Source organism: Callorhinus ursinus, unplaced genomic scaffold, assembly GCF_003265705.2.
Source record: "Callorhinus ursinus isolate GAN/ISIS: 27379988/994484 unplaced genomic scaffold, GSC_fseal_2.0 scaffold18, whole genome shotgun sequence".
NCBI lineage: Eukaryota > Metazoa > Chordata > Mammalia > Carnivora > Otariidae > Callorhinus > Callorhinus ursinus.
The window spans coordinates 30,993,477-31,011,463 of record NW_027397080.1 but is presented as its reverse complement, the minus strand read 5'-3'; the positions used below and the strand labels follow the sequence as shown (position 1 = coordinate 31,011,463).

At 42.2% G+C, this 17,987-nt stretch overlaps 1 protein-coding gene across 5 annotated transcripts in view; it reads right to left on the bottom strand.

Moving 5' to 3' along the window:
- Window positions 1–17,987, bottom strand: part of RERE (arginine-glutamic acid dipeptide repeats) — a 411,538-nt gene that overhangs the window by 81,260 nt on the left and 312,291 nt on the right. For all 5 annotated transcript variants that reach the window (XM_025856826.2, XM_025856830.2, XM_025856827.2 and 2 more), the window contains one exon: window positions 11,200–11,298. In XM_025856826.2, the coding sequence (XP_025712611.1) occupies window positions 11,200–11,298 (99 nt within the window). The remainder of the gene's footprint in view (window positions 1–11,199; window positions 11,299–17,987) is intronic.

Sequence of the window (17,987 nt, the reverse complement as noted above, 5' to 3'; positions counted from 1 at the left end):
TCTGTCAGATAAATAAAATCTTTAAAAAATAAATAAATAAATAAAAAAAAAAAAAGAAAAACATGTTAAAAAAAAAAAAAGGAATCAAGAATCCCAAGTAATCCCAAGTGGTGTTCTGCTGGGAACACAGGAATGGGAATCACAGACCAAGAGCCCAGGGCCTTCTATAAGCAAAGCTATTTTATTTTAAGATTAATGTTGGGGGCGCCTGGGTGACTCAGTCGTTAAGTGTCTGCCTTCGGTTCAGGTCATGATCCCAGGGTCCTGGCATCGAGCCCCGCATCACATCAGGCTCCCTGCTCAGCGGGAAGCCTGCTTCTCCCTCTCCCACTCCTCTGCTTGTGTTCCCTTCTCTTGCTGTGTCTCTCTCTGTCAAATAAATAAAATCTTAAAAAAAAAATTTTTTTTTTTTAAAGATTAATGTTGGATAGGTTTTGGGTCCAGGTTAACTGGCTCCTCAAATCTATGCTTAGTAACACCTTGTTAAAATTCATTCTCTAAAACAACTCTTTCAAAAATGGATAACCAAGCCTGATTAGCTAGCTATGTTACCCTAATTAATTAGATGCCCTAGATGGAAGAAGAAAAAGACTAATTTAGGCTGAACGTGCCTGTTTGGAAAGTGGCTTATTAGCAAATAGGTAACACCTGCAGACTTCAGGAACAGTGGCTCCCAGAGAAGATTCAGGGCTCTTGAGAGGAGAAAAGGGACTGAAGTAACACAGAGACGAGCTGCTGGTGATGGATGGTCCTTCCCTTTGGCTCTGGGATAGCCTGTAACACTTGTTAACATGCGTGTCTGCAGTCCAGAGGTTTTATTTTATTACTACTGATAGGAAAGATTAGAAAAACTAGAAAAAGATTATAAAAATAATCAAAACTGACAAATGAGCTGCAAGGGGAAACCAAGAACTCTTAGTTAGCCCTAGGGCACATAAGTGTGTGGGCATACATGCTTTCAAATTTCTTAAACAGAGATGATTTCATTAGCTGTAGGTAAGACATCAGCCCAGTTTTCTACCAGGGCAGTGAAAGGGAGGGGTGGCTGCAGACAGGGACTGGCTTCAGATCCAGCTTTCCTGTCAAACACACCCTGCCGGCCATGGCAAAGTTTGTCCTTTCCCCCTGCCTTCTCCTTCCTTGAGGTCCCAAAAGTGGCTGCCAGCCTGAGGGCCGTCGTCCCAGGCCTGCAGTTGTTGGGTCGGCATTCTCTCTGTACCCCACCCCACCCCAGCAAAACTTCCAGAGAGAAGAGAGAAGGGTGTGATGATTTATCCTCTTTCATTCCCCCAGAGTTCAAGTGCACTGCATTTCAGTAGCACTCTTCATGCCCTTGGACAGCAGAGCCACTCAAGACACTAGACAGTGGCAACAAAGCTGCAAATATTCAGCACGGCCCAGACATGCTCCTATTTCCAGGACAGAGATCTTCCTAGTGTTCTCTGAACATTGAATAAAAGGATCCAGAATGACAGTATACACTTAAAAAAACAAAACAGGCTCTAGACATATACTTTAAATATTAAATATAGTGTTGGTAGACTTTTTAGCCCTCGAGGCCACATAGTGTACCATCAGCCATCCTGCTCCATTCTCTTACTGTTTGTTTTTTTTTTTTTTTTTTAAGACTTTACTTATTTATTTGAGAGAGAGAGAGAGAAAGAGAACGAGAACGAGCGGGGGCGGACCAGAGGGAGAGGGACAAGCAGACTCCGTGCTGAGTGCAGATCCGGATGCGGGGCTTGATCCCACGACCCTGAGATCGTGACCTGAGCTGAAATCAAATGTTGGACACTTAACCAACTCAGCCACCCGGGCACCCTGCTTGGTTCTTGTTTTACTTGCAACTTTGCTTTGCTACTTCCTTAGTTCCTCAGTATATATTTATTTGATAGTTCTTCTATTTCCTATTGCTGGGATTAACTACATGGGATCTAGCCCTTTAAGAGGGAAGAAAATATCCCAAAAGTGACCAAATAGGGGAAGCACCCTAAAGGTTTGGAGGAAACCTGAGAGGAAAGGTCTGTTACCCACATACCACAGTCCCAAAAAAGATGGCTCCAAACAACCAGACAGCTTTAAGAAAGAGATCTGCAAATAGGTGGACTGCTTTCAAACGCATGATGGGTCGTGAGGGAAGGCCGGTTAGACTAACACCAGGCCATCTACTGAGGCTTCTTCCTCATTGTCGCTCACTCTCCCACAGCAGAACATGGCAACCACACACATCAACAAGTATGAAGTGATGCTGACAAAGAGTGAGCTTTTTTTCTACTGGAGTCTAGAAAATAAAACCACAGACAACTGGAAGGGGTTGGCTGCTGCTTTCAAGGGAAGCTCTTGAGAAGAAAAGAACAGGGCAGTGTCCAGTCAATTTTTGGGGAGTGAGAGGGAGCACTGGCCCTGAGCAGGCGGAAGGAACCCCCTGAAGCAGCAGCATCTGAGCTCAAGCTCAGCCAAAGGGGCCAAGTCCACTGAAGTGATGTGAGGACTTGGGGGACAAAACAACCTCTACTAGGTTTCTCTTCTACCCAACCCAGTCAAAAGTCTTTTCTGATTATCCACCATACTCCTGGCCCTGGGCTATGTTCTGGAGATACAAGAAGAATTAAATTATAGTCCCTGACCTTGAGACTTCCTAGTCTAATGCGGAAGCCCCCAGATAAACTCGCCATCACGATCCAGCAAGGCAGACCCCCACACTCTCTGGCACATAGCTAACACACTGTGTATGTTATTTGGTGATCCTGTTTTACTCTATCTTCCCCACTAGAACATCAGCATCATGAGCACAGGGATCTCTGCCTATTCTGTTCAGTGCTAGAGCACCAGCACATAAAACGGTGTCTGGCAGAGTGCTGTGCTGGTGCTGTATAAACATCTGCGGAATGACTGGATGAACGAATTTCAACCAGTTGTCTAAATTCAGAAACTGAATAAGCAACTTGGTAAACGACATAAAGGGTCATCCTATGTTCATGTTCACACAGGATGGACAAGCAGGCTTGCCATCTGTAAGCCCTACACCAAATGCAAGAAATACAGAGCCGGACAAATAGACATGGGTCTGAACTCTAAGCTGGTGAGGCCAACTGCAGAGACTTTTTCCTTTATGACCACCAAACATACTCTGCTTCCCCACACCTCAGCACTTTGCTTTATGTATGTGGAAAATGAACTAGAATTCACCCATATGAAGCACTTTGGAAGAATGTCTTAAAGCAAGTTCTGAAACATTAGTCGAAAGTGTCACTTAACAATATGCAGGGTGGTGGGGGAAAAACAAAACACTACTAGGAAATATAAAAAAAAGTGCTGGCACTCCAGTGAAGGGGGCAATCAGGGGGCTACTGAGGCCATTATTATTTCTACTTAAGAGAGACTTTAGGTTTTTGACGCAAGTATTCCAGGGAAGAGGAGACCGTTTAAAATGAGTTACTTCCTTTCATTGTAGGGTTACTTTTTTTTTTTTTAAGCCTCCTATTTCCTTCCCCCAACACCGAACTCCAGTGACCAGGCTGATACAGTATGTTTCATCATACACAGAATGTTCCATGCATACACATTAAAATGGACTCCAGCTCTGTTGCTAAGAAACTGCAGAAGGAAAGCCTTTTCTATCCTCTTCATTTATAAAATAACCACTTTGTCTATGGGAGAACAAATGTAATCTCTCAAGTCCCCTTGTGTCTTGTTCTCATTTTTTTAAACGCAGAGAAGGATGATGGAGGGCGGCTGAAAGTGTATGCTATCTCCATTTGTTTTACACGCCCTTGAAAATGAGATGGAAAACATGGTTTCAATAACCAACCACTGTAGTGTTTGTTAATCTTTCAAGCTGAAGATTCTCCCCAATGCTCCCCCACTTCAAGCAAAAAAGAAAAATGTCCCCTAAAAATTGCTCTTTGATTTTAAAACATTATCCTAAGCAGCGAAGAATAATTTAGGGAATGCCTATATTCAGTGTGGAGTTACTTCTCAGGCCTCTGTGCTGCTCCACATCACCCTTAGGCCTGAAAAGGGACAGGTACACAAACATTCGCATACACATGGAGCCCAAAGAACAGCACAACTTACTGCTGGCTTTAAACAAAAATACCTAACATCAGGGCTAGGGGATAAGGAACTTGAGAAACATATGGGTTAAAGAAAATGCAAAAAAGAACGACCTTATTTAGAAAAACAGGCATACCACCTTCTTTGACCACAGTTTACAGAGGAAGCCTAGAAAGCAATAAAGCCATGTATGTGAAAGGCAAGGTCACTGCTGAATTTGTAGATTTCACCCAGAGGCAACTTCTGTTGACATCAAATACTGAAATAAATTTTTGAAATATCTCTCTCTTTCTAATGCTTGGCCTATCTCATTTACTAAAGGATTTTACAATACATTTCTCTTTACCGGTTATTATGCAGTAGACCATTTCTGCAAACTGACAAAACTGATTGCCTGACACCAATCTTCTGAACATATAATTGATTTTTAATTCACTGTCTCATTGTCAAATGGACTTGACAATAAACTTCACTCTATTCACACTATCGACTTGTTTAAAAAAGGGTTTGATTCAAAGGCTAATGGGTGTCAATCATGGGAAAAATAGTCAAATTTCATTAATACTTGAAGCATTACACAAATTTACCTGTATCTACATTTTCCTCTTTATTTATTTATTCTTAAAGATTTTATTTTTTAAAGTAATCTCTATACCCAATGTGGGACTCAAATTTACAACCCTGAGATCAAGAGTCACTTGCTCTTCCAACTGAGCGAGCCAGGCACCCCTACCTACATTTTCCTCTCTTAACACTAAAGGACTTATTTTTGCCATGGACCATAAGAACACATAACATGAGTGAGTAATATGTGTATTGCTTATGTATAAATAAATAATATGCCAACATTTTATACTTCTCTTACCTTTCCTATTCTCATATCTCAGAATTAAGTTATTCCTATGAGGCAGTACCAATGAACTTAAAATTAGAGGAAGGTAATAAATTAAGAGAAAAAGCTACTTCAATTCCTTTTTTTTTTTTTTTTTTTGACAGAGAGAGACACAGCGAGAGAGGGAACACAAGCAGGAGGAGTGGGGGAGGGAGAAGCAGGCTTCCCGCGGAGCAGGGAGCCCGATGCAGGGCTCGATCCCAGGACCCTGAGATCACGACCAGAGCCAAAGGCAGACGCCCAATGACTGAGCCACCCAGGCACCCCAAGCTACTTCAATTCTATTTAAAATTTACTAAATGCCTATTACGTGTTGCACTAAATACAGTATTATCTCTATTTCAGGTTCCAGGTGAACTATAAACATTCTCAGATTAAGATTTCTTGCGAAAGTGAGAATTTCAGTATGATTCAATTTACATAAGTTTACAAATACATCAACCAATATAGGTAAATGAACAAAGACACAAAGAGAGCTTGAAACCAGGAACGTGAGACGGTAGTGAGGTTTCAACCCTCCTTTAATGTTTTCATAATGATATTCCAACAACAGAGAAAAGTCACATAAAATTTACAAAAGAAGAAAAAAATGAATGGGTTCATATTAGATGACCTACAGGATCTTCCTATCACCTACATTTTTTGGAATGACTATATAAAATGCTCAACAACTCTGGAAATCTGACCATTCCTAAAAATCAGTATCATATAATTAAGGCTTCCCCTATACTGAAAATATAAAATTTAAAACTAAACCCCAAGATTATGGACACCTTAAAACTCACAGGATTGTAACTGTAGGCTGAGGGCAGCTGGCTCTCTTCCCCCTTGCCATTGTTTCCATCTCTGCTTTCACCTCCACAACCTCCTGCTGCTATTGGACCTTAACTTTGGTTCTGCTGTGGATTCCATTTTCTACAGCTGCCACACAAACAGTAAATAAAAATCATTGTATTTTTGCCCCACTAAGCAGCTCTGTCTTCTGGCACATCCAGATGCCTGGCTTAAAAAGAGTGAACAATGAAAACAATGTTTTCTCGAGCAGACATTCCAAAAAGGGCCTAACAAAGGCATCTGAAGATGCTGCTGGGAGACACCATGCAGACAGCTGGTGTGTCCCGTGGAAGTAATTCCTTGACCAGCCACACGGGTTCATTGGTTTACAAATATTCAGAAAATTAGTTTGCCGTGCCATGTCAATTTTGAAAGAAGAATTTTCATTTATATTTATGATAATGCTGAGCTTTAAACTGAAGGACAGTTTAGAGGTTTTAAAATTTATGAATTTGTAAATCCATGTACACGGCCAACTAAAGTTTACCACCACACCACGGATAAACTAGCTATGGATAAAAATTTTAGAAAGTATTTATATCTATGTTGTTCACTCAATGTATTACATCAAAATTGGTATAAAATATTTAAAGGGAAAATCTATTTCCAGATAAAAGTTACAGTTACCCACAATGAAATGGAATGAATGCTCTGCAGGAATACCATAAGCAACAAAACCTCTACCTTATGGAACACCTGGAATTTTGCTGAAAGCTACTTCAACATGAAAATAATTTCCAAAACAAACATAGCCAAGTGGATGGGAAGCAAAGGGTGAAGTGCACGGCTCAGTGGAGCACCCAATCTTACAACCTTGCAAGTCAGGCCAAACTCCCCAAGGAAAATGCAGGCCCTGAATTTTAAAAGGAATTCAATTAGCATCCCCAGTATTTCCATATCAACAGCTGAATGCTAATTAAGAGCACAGCATCAAGCAGCAATGGAATCCCAGTGCAATAAGCAACAGCACAGCAGCAGCAAATGCGACCTTCAGCTCGCATGCATAAATAAGCAGAATTAATAACTACCCGAGCATGGAAGGGTGACTTAATCTGTTTCGATTAAGTGCAGTTCAGCCTGCGGCCTTTGTGTTATATTTAAATGTGTTCATCATGTTTAATTAAAAACCTAATAATCTAGAGTTTCTTTTACTTTTTCTTTTCTTTTTTGTTTAAAGTTCTGATCAGTATTTTTCTCCTCTTTCTCTCCATAAGTTCTACTGATTTAAATGGCTTCCTGAAATGGAATAATATTTTTAGCATAATGTAAGTGAAACTGGCTGTCAGTACAACTCCCAGATGCGCAGCCAGCCATCTACTTTGGCTCCATCCAACTGACCTAGCATTTCTTCAAAACGGCCTCTCTGATCTGACCTAGTGTGTTTAGCCTGAGAGACCGCCTTGAGCTAGCTACCAACGTGTTTCTCAGTCATTCCACTAAAGCAGAGTTCAACTGCCAGTTTCTGGCCTAGAATTTGACAGAAACTGCCACAAAGCTGGCACCCATTCCACAAGATTTAAAGTGTCTCAGCCCCAAAGAAACTTCAGTAAGAAATACCATATCTATATACACACACAAGCTGTCATAGGAATCACTGAGAGAAAATGTAAAATGAAAGGCCTCCCACCGTGTCATTTTGAGGCCTAAAATCTCAAGAATTAGTGATTATCTGAAAGACATAGGATGAAGAAGTTGGGTGGTGTTATCATTAATAATATGGGAATTTTTTTCCAAAACTAAAACTTCTAAGGTCAGCTTGGGTGCATGTAAAAGTTTTTCTCTGATGCATAATTATTAACTATTGTAAGTTTTAAAATGCTAGATTGAGGGGCGCCTGGGTGACTCAGTCGCTTAAGCGTCTGCCTTCAGCTCAGGGGGGAGTCTGCTTCTCCCTCTCCCTCTGCCGCTCCCCCTGCTTGTGCTCTCTCTCTCTCTTAAATGAATAAAATCTTTTAAAATAAAAATAAAAAAAATAAAATGCTAGATTGAGGACAATCTTAATTACGGTAAAGAATCCTTAAAAACAGTAATCTTAAATAAAGAGTTGTCAGTATCTTTCAAATCCCTCTTAGACAAAAACATTATTCTCTACCAGACACTATTCTCACCATCAGTTAAGTCCTCACTCTTAAGAAGTTTACCAACTAGGAGGGCAATCAACTTGGAAAAAAGCCGCGAGGAACAGAGCTGATGATGGCAGCAGGAGAAAGCAAGGGGCAGGCTGCCAACAAACACGGCAAGCAGCAGAAGCAGCTCAGAAGAGGGCGCGATCGTGGCAGGCTGGGCCCAGGAACTGTGCTGAACCTTGCGGGGTGCTGAGGGTTTGGTCCGGCAGCATCAGGAGAGACTCGTCTGGTCAGGGAGCAGTGCACCTGCCGGGGCCAGGGCAGCACAGGCTGCCTGCTCAGAGTATGGCGGGGGGTTCACGCTGGCGGGTGCTCATTCCACCAACCCTGGCACGCCTGTGGAGTATTCAGTTCATATAAACACAAAGAAAAACAATCTTGTCGACGCTGCTACAGTTTGATCAAACTGATATACTGGAGGCAATGATGCTTAAAAATAACTGAAATGTTATGGGGGGGGTGGGGAGGAAGGGGAAGTAGGCCCATGTACTCATTTTAGTTGGGACACACTTGTGCTTTGCTTATTCCTGTGATTCCTAGGATGAGAAAATGTGGGGAATTCAACCAAAGGGGCACATATACACAGCAGGTTACATTCTCATGCCAAAACCAGCCCAAGGCAGAGGCCCATGAGTTTCTATGCCGGGTTGCCACATAAAGCTAGTCAAAGATTTGACTTGGATACGTTCATGAGAAGCTGCCTTCAGCCTATCAATTATTCAATCCTTCTTTCTCATTCACCTTTCAGGTTTAGAAAGTGAAGCTGAACTTCCTATAAATAAGGGAAGCATTTGATCCCTGTGTTCTGCAAGGACTGGATGGGTGCCAGCACATTTCTCAAATCTCCGACCAAAAGAAGCAGCAAACATGACAAAAATGAGCCCGAATGACAAGGACTTATGCAGTTTAGGATCATTACCATGTACTCGGAATGTGCAGCACTTTGGAGTCGAGTTTCGCTTTTCAAAAGCAAGCCAGGCCTTTTCGGATGTGCAAGGCTCCCCTTTCTGCCTTGCAGGCTGCTCCAAGTCCCCAAGCAGCAGCAGCAGGGACACAGACCACACGGCGCCCAAGAGAAGCAAGTACTGCAGGAAAAGGAAGGTGGCTTTCTTTTAAGTGGGAGTCCTTAAATCCCAGAGGGAAGGACAGGCCTCGGGAGAAAGCACAGGGAGCTCCTGGCTGCTGAGGAGCCGCAGGGTGAAGGCGAGGGAGGGCCGAGAAGGGCGCCTGGTGCACGGGCACTGGCAGGGCCCCTGGGGGGACAGCCTTTCACACACTCTTTCCATCCTCTCTACCCCCTCACGTCTTTCTTCCACCAAGGCTGTTTGAGGAATCTTAAATTTTTATCAAAACTCTCCTCTCCTTCTCACAAAAACGGGTCCGCAGTGAAAAACAACATCTATCTGACTTAACAAAACAAATCGCACATTTTTACGCTGCCACTATCTCAACAATAACATATGTTTAAGAAGTTTCCAACTCTTTACTGATCATGTAAAGCTTAACTTCAAAACAGCAACACCAACTTCCTCATGCATCTGATCAGCGGCCAGCGTTAACGGACTCCTGAAAAAGCTCTGTCCTACACCAAAACTTCAGGGGCCGCTTTGGCCCCTCCCTGTGGCCTCCTAGCCCACTTCTCCCCCTCCCATTTGCCGCCCCCAACACGGCCTTTCCTCAAACCCATCCTCTTGGGACGCCTGGGTGCCTCAGTCATTAAGCGTCTGCCTTCGGCTCGGGTCATGATCCCAGGGTCCTGGGATCGAGCCCCGCATCGGGCTCCCTGCTCCGCGGGAAGCCTGCTAAGTCTGCTTCTCCCTCTCCCACTCCCCCTGCTTGTGTTCCCTCTCTCGCTGTCTCTGTCTCTCTCTCTGTCAAATGAATAAATAAAATCTTAAAAAAAAAAAAAAAAAACAACCAATCCTCTTGTCTCTGGCTCCAGTGTGCACCCAGGATCTCACCACTTCTCCCCAGCACTGCTGCCGTGCTCTTCAGTCCCTGGCCTCGGGCCTGGAAGCTCCCAATTGCCCCGAAAGCCCACTTGTGACTCAGGGGCCAGAGTGTGCCCCACTAGCAGACCAAGTCACCCCTCTGCTCAGAATCTGCCCATGCAGAGCAAAGAGCAAGGCGCCGACCAGCACCGACCATGGGTCCACAGGCCACACATGATCCATTGCCTGCCATCCCCATCCCCCTCCAGACACATTCCTGCCTACTTCTTGACCATGCCAGGGCCCAGACTTCTCTTCCCCTGGCATGCTTTCACCTTAGGGCTCCTGATCCAAAAGCCTTGCCTCTGCACTAAGGTCTCTGATCAAATGGTTCTTACCAGGCCTTTCCTCAGCCCCTTACGAAAGATAGTACCTCACCCAGTTTATTCTCCATCCTCATTACCTACTCTATTTTCCTTAGCACACCTATGTACCACCACTTGACATATATTGATTTACAGATGGTATCTCCTCTTAAAACATAAGCCTTGTGAGGAGGGACCTTCTGTTCTTGATATGGCTCCTAACACAGCACCTGGCACACAATAAGTACTTAATAAATACTGCTGGCTGAAAAAACGAAAGAGCAAATTCAGGAAAGCACAGTTTCTAAACACTCTTTGTTAGCATATTTTAAAATACCAGCAACGAACTTACAATCGATATGTCTATCAGTGCCAGCCTTCATCTTAATTTCTTTCAGCCTAAAGGGCCAATGTCAAGCAGTAACACTCAGACACAAGACTGTATTTGCAAAAGCACAAGGAATCTGTAAGTTTTTTACGGCAATACCTTTCAGAAGTCACAAGATGGGGATGTAGCTTCATGAGCACTCGGTCTGCTGGGACAGGAATCCACGGGTATTCAAATCTGTATTTGTGGGCACATATCTTATCTCCCCACCTTCTTTGATGGGCCATAATGATAGAATGAATATGTAAGATCCACTGTATTTATATAATCAGGTCTATGCTTCCTGCAAGTCACTGGCTCCACTCTAGGGTATATATCAACTGGTTTAAAAATGCTTGTGTCTTAAAACAGGGAGGTATCAAAAGCTGGCTTGCTAAAACCTGCCAACCAACACTACCAATCTCTTCTCTCTTTCCATGAAACCTGAGAAAATCCTTCCCACTAAGCTCACTAAGATCAAGTCTCCCTGTACAATTATGATGCTTGAAGGCTCTTTCCTTTGACTAATGGATACGACAGACATTCCCCAGAGGGGCAGGGAGGGCACGCACTTGAGAAGCAAACAGCCCGGTGACCTGGCCACAAGGCCACTCCCATCTGCACTCACCACTTCATCCTCCGTCCAGCACTTTTCGATCAGCTTGGGCACAGGCTTCTTTACCAGGCGCTGCAGGGCTTTGCCAGCGTCATAGCCACTTTCATGTAGCTAAAACAACAACAACAATTTCAGTTAGTGAGGTGTGCCAAGTAACAGATCTGGAAGCTAATCAATAAAAGAGAAACCCTGCATTTCTTCCAACAAAGGATCATGGAATGGGCACGTTCGTCAGCAAGAGAATTCATTCTCCTCCAATCGCCCCCTGGCCCTAGTTCCAGCTGTTCTGGGAAAGGGAGGCAGGTAAGGTTGAGAACATTTGGGACAGAACAGGAACAGGATTCAGAACAACAGTAACAAACACTTACTGACCATCTGGCCGGGCACAGCGGTGAGCACAGTCCGTGTACTCATTATCTCTCCTAATCCTATGAGGAAGGTATTTTCTCATTTAAGCTTATGGGGTAGGAACTACAGTCACCCCATTTTATGGATGGGGAAACTGAGGCACAGAAAGGTCAGACAAAGGTGCTGAGGCACTAAACCAGCAGGCAGTAAAGCCAGGACTCCAGCCAGCGTGATTCCCACCCACTCTTGTCCCATTCCCCCCAAAACAGTTCAAAGACCTACTGAATTATGTTATTACCCTTTAGCATTTCTGAAGTCTTTCACTGGAGTAATTTCACTAAAAAAAATTTCAAGTACCTAAACTATAAGAGCTTTTTTTTTTTAAAGATTTTATTTATTTATTTGACAGAGAGAGACACAGCGAGAGAGGGAACACAAGCAGGGGGAGCGGGGGAGGGAGAAGCAGTCTTCCCGCGGAGCAGGGAGCCCGATGCGGGGCTCGATCCCAGGACCCCGGGATCATGACCTGAGCCGAAGGCAGACGCTTAACGACTGAGCCACCCAGGCGCCCCAAACTATAAGAGCTTTTTAACAAAACTCTGTTAACAGTGTACTAGCAGTACATGTGAATGAAAATGATGGTTTATCTACACACTCCTTCTAGGAGACTTCTCTCTCATCAAAGGTAATAAACTTCCTCCACTCCATATCCTTTCCAACCCCAGGCAGTGCCTGACACCACTCAGCCTCTCTGTCTTGCAAAGACATTCCTTTCTTGGTTCATGTGACCTCAATCCCCTTCTGAGTTCCAGAGTTTCAATTTGCAGACGATGGAATGAAGTAGCAGACAGAAAGATCCTCTTGCTTACTGTGGCTGTCCCTCCAAAATTCTCACTGGAAATCTGGCTCTCCTTTACAGATCTAGTATTCTGGCACAAGAATCCATTTTGGCTAAGACCTTATCTCCAGTGCCTAACGCAGCCTGTAGCGTATGGAGATCTAACAGAACTACAGGTTAAATTAATTAAAAAAATGCCTTCAACTATTGTCCCTTTGTAAACACCAGCCAAATCTAAATCTCAGCTGATGTGAATTCATTTGGCCTTAAGTTGACTAAGTGCCTACTGCATTCCAGGCAATGTACTAGACCCCAGGCACACAGCGGTTAACAAAACAGGCAAAAGCATCCCTGCTCTCGTGGAGCAGACCTTCCAATCTTCTCACCTGCGCTTCAATCCCTTATTTGAACAATTCACCAGCATCAATTGCAAACACAGAACAAATAAGGTCCAAACCTTAGTAAGCCACGGTTTTTATTTCCAGGAAACTCGCAAACTCCTAGGGATGTGTTGTAGGGACACAATACATATGAGATGACAAGACTGACCAGATGATAGTAATTGCTACTACCTCGGTGTTAAGTAAAGAGCTAGAGATTCACAAGAGGAGAGACTGCCGTGTTTCCCCTCGTTAGTAGAAGACTCATAAGAAGGACGTGCAGACTGCCTTCCTAGCAACTGCTACAGACCCAGGGCTGGGCATACAGTAAGCCTGCAGTAAATATTTGTTGAATAAATTAAAATAATATTTGAAACATACACAGCAAGTCCCTCTTCTAATTCAACTGCTATTAGAAGGGATATAACAAATACCCATTTTCATTGCTCAGAGAAACAGAAAGTATTAAAAATTAAAATTTCCTGACTATTCCCACTGTTTGGAGGACCCCCATTTATTTTAAATCCAGGTCTAAGGAAGTCCAGGCTAAATATTAACTGTAACAGTAAGTCACTACCTTAAAACAAAATACCTACAGCAACAATCAATGTTGGATTCTGTTTTGATGATGGTACAGTGTGTGTCTGTGTGTGTGTTTAGGGGGTGTATGTACTGAATATGAATGCTAGATATTAACTTACAGATTTTCATAACATTCATCATTAGACTTTAAAACAAATAATATACCATAAATACCATACTAAATAAATGCTAAAATGTTTGAAAACTGTCCAATCTAGACTTATTTCCTTTCGATTTTCAAACTTTGCCCAATATCCAGACCAAGCAGATACTGTCAAGGTCTATAATACAACAAGAATCTAAAATATGAGCTTAATGACATGGACTAGAACTGAATAAAAGAAAAAAACTGCATGCCTATGTAATTTTTTTAAGAGCACATAATTTTAGTGATAATTTGAAATCAATTCAAGTTGATCAAATCATAACTTCTTAATAAAAAGCTTATGGAAAATTAACATTTCTTAAGAGGTAATTATAGTATATGGGGTAATTATGAAGAGTGTGATGAAAAACCATGGATTCTAGAGCCAGACTATCTGGATTCAAATTCTAGCTCTATTACTTACTAGTGTGGGACATCAGCCAAGTTACTTAACCTCTCTGGGACTTAATGTTGTCATCTTTAAAAATGAGTATAATAATAACATCTACCTCTTAGGGTATTATAAGGATAACGTTAGAAAACACATGTAAATTGTTTAGAACTGCACCTGGCACATAATATGCTAAATGAGTATTAGCAATTTATTTTTTAAAGGAAAGAGAAAAAAATAAAGGAAGCAGTCTCTACTCAATTTTCATCGATTTTCTAGATTAGATAGTAGCCTTTCCAGAGAGGGGGGGGAAACAAACTATAAACAAAACCACTTATGTTTCACATAATTACTCATGTTAATAGTTTTTGAAATTTGACTAAAACACTGGTAAAGTACACAGAAAAAATTTTAAAATTTAACATCTTATATGGCCGGATAGGAAATTACTCTTAAGAACATAAGGCCTGTTCCAAAAGTGTACTGCTGAATGAAGTTAAATCAAATGTCATCAATCCCTGTGCCATTCCTGACTTTTGGTGAACCAAGCTTTGAATGGGAGCTGCAAGAAATGTTCTGAATAATTTGCTGAACTTTTGGTTTATTAGAAAAGCTGCCCAGTGCGTGCATGGCGCCCTCAGTTAAATTTCTAGTGAGCTGCTTCTTTTTCCCCTAAACATCCTGGCGTTCACACTTCCTTCACAAATCTTCATTTCACATCACATTGTCCCCTGAAGAAGTTGTTGCAATGTGTGTGTGGTAACCTGGGCTTCCTTCTGCTACTCTGTTCTCTAAATACTGAGTAATTCCCTCCTTTCATTTGATCCACTGTCTGCCTGTCCTGTTAAAATATTCCTGTTCCTGACCTTTCCATGATATAAACCCAATAAATATTTAGTGTCTACTCCTACCCCTCTACCAAGACATATTTGAAAAGTCAGAGGTATGGGATTATTTACCAACAGTGATGAAATATTTATTGAACAAATGAAGTTTAGGGTATTATTGTGCTGTCATTAATAATTCATAAAGGCTAGTCCAAAAGCCAGGTCAAGGGGTGGCTCTGCCGTGCCCTCTTCCTAGGGAACCCATCCGAACCTCTCCACATCTTCACCTTCTTCTGAATGTTATAAACATTTAATTCATTTAATTCTACTTTCTAAGAATCTTGTCTGAGAACATTCTGAGAGTTTTACATCTTTATAGAAATATTTTAATTATATTTAATTAAAGATATACTTTTAACATACTAAAAGTTATGGCCTGCACAGCTTCACAAAAATGAAGATTATGTTTTGAGCATTCTGGGAAAATTACTGGAGTTCAGGACATCCTTCATTCCTTCCACAGATGTTTACCAAGTACTAAACTGGGCCAGACACTACTCTAGGTGCCAGACAGAGATACAGCTTGTGAAGAACACCGATGATGCACATCAGAAATGCAGGAGTAAAAATGGTATAATCCGTAAGAGGCACTGTAAAGTACTAGTTTCTAGTATAATACGGCTACCTAAATCTCACATTCAAACTCTAGGGTCCTCAAAGGGTGGGTACTACCTTCTTTAGTCCATGTATGTGGCAACAAGTAAGCCCTTCTAAAAGAGGGATCATTTTCTAGATGATTATAAAGATTTTCTTTCTTCAGATTGGAGCCAAAATAATGTTTGAGGAAGAGCTAAACTGGAATTTCAACTGTACTCCTTATGTATATTAGAATTAAATCTACCAAAATATTGGCTACCTTAAATCTCAAAAAATTGTCATTAAAAACATTCCCCTCTAATACAGCACCAAGCTCTAACAAATTGTAATAATTTCATCTGTGGAAAACATTATGTGGGTTTCAAATTTTAAACATCCGATCACAACCATACAGACACATCAACATAGTGAGGAAATTCAGTGCAGGCTTCTCACTATCACTGAGGTAAAAAGGTCCTTAAATGTGACTAAAATTTTCTACCATTTCCCCAGAAAGATTGTTCAAAGAAACTGCAATGAAGACAGGGGAAAAAAAAACCCTCAAATGTCTTTAAGGTTCACTTTGTAGCCTTGGAAAAGCAATTAAAGCAAGATAAGTAACCCTTCTGTCCATTTTGCAACCAAGCAGGGCTAGTAAATTCTGGGATTAAATGCAATTTTAATGTAGAGTATAGGGAACTGTACCATTTTAGAGCGACTGGGAAACAATCATCGCAAAATAGAAGGACCAAGATACAACATCATTACTTAACCAGCTTTCAATGTTTACAAGCTATTGGTGGGAGAAGCATTTAGATTTCACACCATCCCCATCACCCTGCCAGCCACTAAAGGATGTCATTCAGCAGAAACCACTGTTTTCAAATTCATCATCCCGGTGTGTGTGTGTGGGGGGGAGGGGGGTATGTGGTGTGTGTCTGTGTGTCTGTGTGTGTGTGTGTGTGTGTGTGTGTGTGTGTTCCAATAATCAGGGAGGCATATACTTGTAAATCTGCTGCTTCCACATCACTGAACTGCAAGTCTGCACTTCTACACAAGCAAAAGCAGTCTTCCCCTAAACCACAGGTCAACATCCGGGGAATCTGGTAACAAACTGGTGATACTTCATCAATCTCCTAGCCTTTCAAGTCACTCCATCAAGGAACCATCCCTATTTTGCTGTTTTCCACCAGTTTGATCTTTGGTCTGCCGGGGTTGCTCCACAGAATCCTCAGGCTGTGTTCTTTCCTTTGCCTTTGGTTTGTTCACTGTGAGACAGCAAACAGGACTCTTCCCCTACCAGGTATCCAGCCCTCCTCTACCACACCTTCCAGTGCCCATGAGATCCAGTGGGACGTGCCAGCCTCAGTGGCAGGCTGCTTGCACCATATTCTCTTGGCCCTCCATCCTCTCCACAAGAGTTACTAAGCAACTCCTAGAGCCAGACACTGTGCTAGCAAGGACCTGCAAAAGTGAACCAGCAGAGTCGACCCAGTGGGGGATTTGGTGCTAAGAACAAGAGCAGCTTGAGTGACACAGCTCCTGGTTTGGTTCTACTGTAACAAACGAAACCGCTACACAGAGCCAAAGACTTTGATGCCACACGTAACTAGATGCATTTGGTCAGTTGCATAAAAAGCTCTCAACAACCCTGGGGGCCCAGCCGCCCCTTCTATATAAACCATCCCATAGTCAATGCCTTCTGTCAATGCCTAGTGAACACAGCACAGGATCTGAGGCAGGAGACAAATTCCTGTTATCAGTTTTGTAACAAACCGGCTGAGGTTTTCATCTGTCAAATGGGCCTCACGCCACTATCCCTTGGCTGTGTCAAAAGACAATGGAAGGTATGAAATGCAATACGTGACAAGATACGTGAAATGTCAAAAAGCTATAAACTGTGTAGAGGCATCATCACGGGGAGTAAAATTTTAGGCACACATCTCTTATCAAAGACTACTCAACAACCAGAAGCTCAACAGAGCATCTACTGTACAGTGCTGGACATGACACGCCCTCAATGGTCTCATTACAGCTTCTGACCTCTCCGTGATTAGCAGCAAGAAAGGATCATGCCCCAAGAAGAAAAACACATTTCTGCATAATTGCCCAAGTTAAATGTGCTACTCTCGCTCTGCCTGACAAATCATTCCCTGCTTATTACTTTCTATAATTTAATATATATAAGTGCTTTACTGGCAAGCTTCTCGAAAGAATAAATAATACTTAATGATTGCCTACAGTTTAATTAACTCCTGATTGAACTTCTCATGGATTGCTATAAACATTAAATTATATCCTTCCTCAAAGCTGCCATGGATGGAGATCCAGTTTCAAGCTGTAGCTCTGCTACCTAAACAGTTTTGAAATTTCAGCAAATCCGTAATATCGGACACAGAGGTGAGAGAATCAACCTTAATGCCTAGTTTTAAAGTATGTTATTTTATAGAGCAAGGACAAGGTCTTAATTAAATAAGACAGAAAATGTGCAAATGTCCAAAGACCTCATTTACATTACGGCAATCGTTAAGCATCACAGGATCTCAGGCAGTCATATTAGCACAAACTCTGTGTGTTACCACAAGGCTTCAAGTTTCTGCTCTGGCTTCTCATCTTAGCTGCTGTTTTCAGTCTGCACGATGTTGCAAATAAA